The sequence below is a fragment of the Podarcis muralis genome, chromosome 13 (genome assembly GCF_964188315.1).
Source record: "Podarcis muralis chromosome 13, rPodMur119.hap1.1, whole genome shotgun sequence".
NCBI lineage: Eukaryota > Metazoa > Chordata > Lepidosauria > Squamata > Lacertidae > Podarcis > Podarcis muralis.
Window position 1 is genome coordinate 25,380,531 of NC_135667.1, and position 3,113 is coordinate 25,383,643.

The 3,113-nt window shown below is 37.9% G+C and overlaps 1 protein-coding gene across 1 annotated transcript; it reads left to right on the forward strand.

The window, feature by feature from the left end:
* Positions 1-662: 662 nt before the first annotated feature.
* On the forward strand, positions 663-1,601 carry LOC114582974 (olfactory receptor 6F1-like). Its single transcript, XM_028704322.2, has one exon. It carries the CDS (start codon positions 663-665, stop codon positions 1,599-1,601), a length of 939 nt encoding a protein of 312 aa, XP_028560155.2.
* The last annotated feature ends 1,512 nt before the right edge of the window (positions 1,602-3,113 follow it).

A 3,113-nucleotide genomic window follows, 5' to 3' on the forward strand; every position in this document is an offset into this window, starting at 1 on the left:
ACAGCACCACCCGCATCCTGGATCACAAGTAGGAATTGTCAAATCTGTCCATTTTGGTTTCTCTCAGTTTCTTTCTCATATTAAAGTAACAGATCCCTAGTTATAAATACTATTAGAATACAGTAGACGCTTGGGTTCCGAATGTGATCCATGCGGGAAGCACGTTCGCAACCCACAGCATCAGCGAACCACAGCGCCGTGTCTGCGCATGCACGGGTCACAATTCGGTGCTTCTGCGCATGCGCAAAGCGCCATTTAGCACTTCTGTACACGCACAAGCGCTGAAACCAGGAAGTAACCCGTTCCAGTACTTCTGGGTTCAGCGCAGTGAGCAACCCGAAATCGTGCAACCGGAAGCGTCTGTAACCCGAGTTATGACTGTACTGAATATTGTTCTGGTAACCTTGTCTCCCAAAATGCAGTTATAATTCAAAAATTCATATCAGTTTTTGTATTAGCAATGCTGGGAATTCATTTTAGGTGGTGGTCTAGATTTTTTTTAAAAAAAACACAACCAAACAAACCCCAAAACCAAACCTCAATTGATGCAAATTCTACCAACTTTGTGCAGGGATTGTCTGTAATATTTATATTGAGGGTAAGGAGAAATGTTTCGCATATTCATTCAGAATTGTGTTCCAGCAGGTTAAAGAAAAGAACAGATGGGAGAAAACAACAGAGAAGAGCAAAATAAATCAAGAGTGATGGAATTCATTCTGCTTGGCTTCCCTGGGTCTTCACATTTCCAGCTAACAATCTTCATCATCTTTTTAAATATGTACATCTTGACCATTTTGGGAAATTTCTGTATTATCCTTCTAATAGTAACTAATCGCCGTCTCCATACTCCCATGTATTTCTTTCTTTGCAATCTCTCTTTTTTGGAAATATGGTACACAACAGCCTCTGTCCCAAAGATCCTGGCTATGTTCCTCGGAAGAAGCAGAAGCATTTCTTTTACAGGTTGCATTTTGCAGATGTACTTTATTTTTTCCTTTGGGTGCACAGAGCATTTTCTAATAGCCATCATGGCTTATGATCGATATTTGGCCATATGTTTCCCCCTTCATTACAGCACCATTATGGACATTCATCTTTCTAGCAAGTTGGCAGCAGGCTGTTGGCTTGGGGGATTCCTTGCTATGTGTATACCAACCTATCTGCTCACAACATTGTCTTTCTGTGGCCCCAATGTTATCAATAATTTCTATTGTAACCTAGATTCCTGGATAGTTCTTTCCTGCACAGACACCCACTTTCTTGAGATAACAGCTTTTTTCACAGCTATATTTGTCATTGTAGGCTCCTGTGTAACAACCCTTCTTTCCTATATTTACATTATCCTCACCATCCTACGCATCCCCTCCAAAAAAGGGAGACAAAAAGCCTTTTCCACATGTTCCTCCCATCTTGCTGTGGTGATTATTTGGTATGGCTCCACTATCTTCCTGTTTGTAAAGCCATCTAAACAGACCTCATTAGAACGAACCAAAGTAGTGAGCATCTTCAATCTTATTGTGGTGCCTCTTTTGAATCCTTTCATCTATACTCTAAGAAATAAAGAGGTGAGGGAGGTGTTGAGAAAAGTATTGTGCAGGTGATTAACAAAGCACAGATGTGAAGGGGAAGGGGAATAAATAAATAAAATCTGTATTAGTTGGCCTAGATTTTAGCAGCAGACAGTCTAGTTGTTAAGAGAGTTGCAGATGACTGGAGTAAGATTTCTGTTTGTGCACGTGCTCACACACACACACACACACACACACACACACACTTTACATTTACATTTGGATAGCCCTAGGTGTGTCCACCCCACATATGATTCCATAAAACACCTTTCTATGAAAGAACTGAAACTTTGTGCATAGAGTTAACCTGTCTGTTGTTCAAAGTGTGTGCCTATCAACCCAATAAATACTCTTCACACAGAGCTATGCAAAAGATTGGTTTATTGAAAGCAGTTACTAGAGACACCAACCAATTCAAATCAAGCTTGATTTAAGATTAAATCTCAGAATCACCACAACATTGTATAGCAATTTTATCTAAATCATTTTTCCTATTTCCTGTTTTTGTTTGCTTGTTTGTTTGTTTGTTTGTTTGCAGCTGGTGCGTAGAGGGCCACTATGTGTGTTACAAAGCTATTTCTGTCACTCAAAAGAAAATGAACCATTTCTTTCTCTGGGACAACAGTAACTTCTCCACTAGCAGAAAACAAACAAAATGGCTTAATGATGAATTAGGAAGCTTCTTCCCCAGAATGATATACCCACTGACTTCATTTTGTCTATTTGGATTGATTTCCAAAATTGCTAATCACTGCTATGCCATCATTCATTGGGTGCAAACATTAAAACTGGGACAGTTGTTTCTCACAAAAGGAATGTCCAGAGCGGCACCTGCATAGTTTGCACTCTAAGAGGTTGGTTTTTTTGGGGGGAGTAGGGCAGGGCGATGCCCAGGGATGGCAGATACTAATGATGGCTTTCCCTGCCTCACCCTAATAAAAAAAAACCTTTTACCTTTTACCTAGAGCATCTATAAACTGTTTAGACGCCATGGCTCAGTGATTGGTTCTGGCCATTGCAGACATGGTCAAAATTGCCTCTAGTTACTTCTAGTTGTTTTTTCCTATTTTATATATATATATATATATATATATATATATATATATATATATATAAACAAATCACATCTCTATAGAACTTCCAGTTTTTCAGCACAATTACATGTAAGTGGAATGCATTAAAATAATACTTAAGGATTTAAAACCACCTATGTTTTGAAGCAATCACCATCTTGCTTTTGCGCCATTTTTTTTAAAAAAATATTTATTTCCTTTTCATCATGATTCACAACACATTTGCACAGTATTTCTTACATGGGAAAAATTGCACAAAGGATTGTTTTTTTCTGTTTCTTTTTAATTGTTCTATGGTTAAGCATAGGAGGTTATGCTAGTTGGCCTTTAATACCGTACATATGGGGGTATAACACTGAATTATTACATTTGTGGAATATATGTGTGTGTTTTAAATAATATACATAACTAACAAACAATCCTAAATAAATTCTAAAGCATGTATTTATGTTTTTTTTCTTCATTTGGCTTT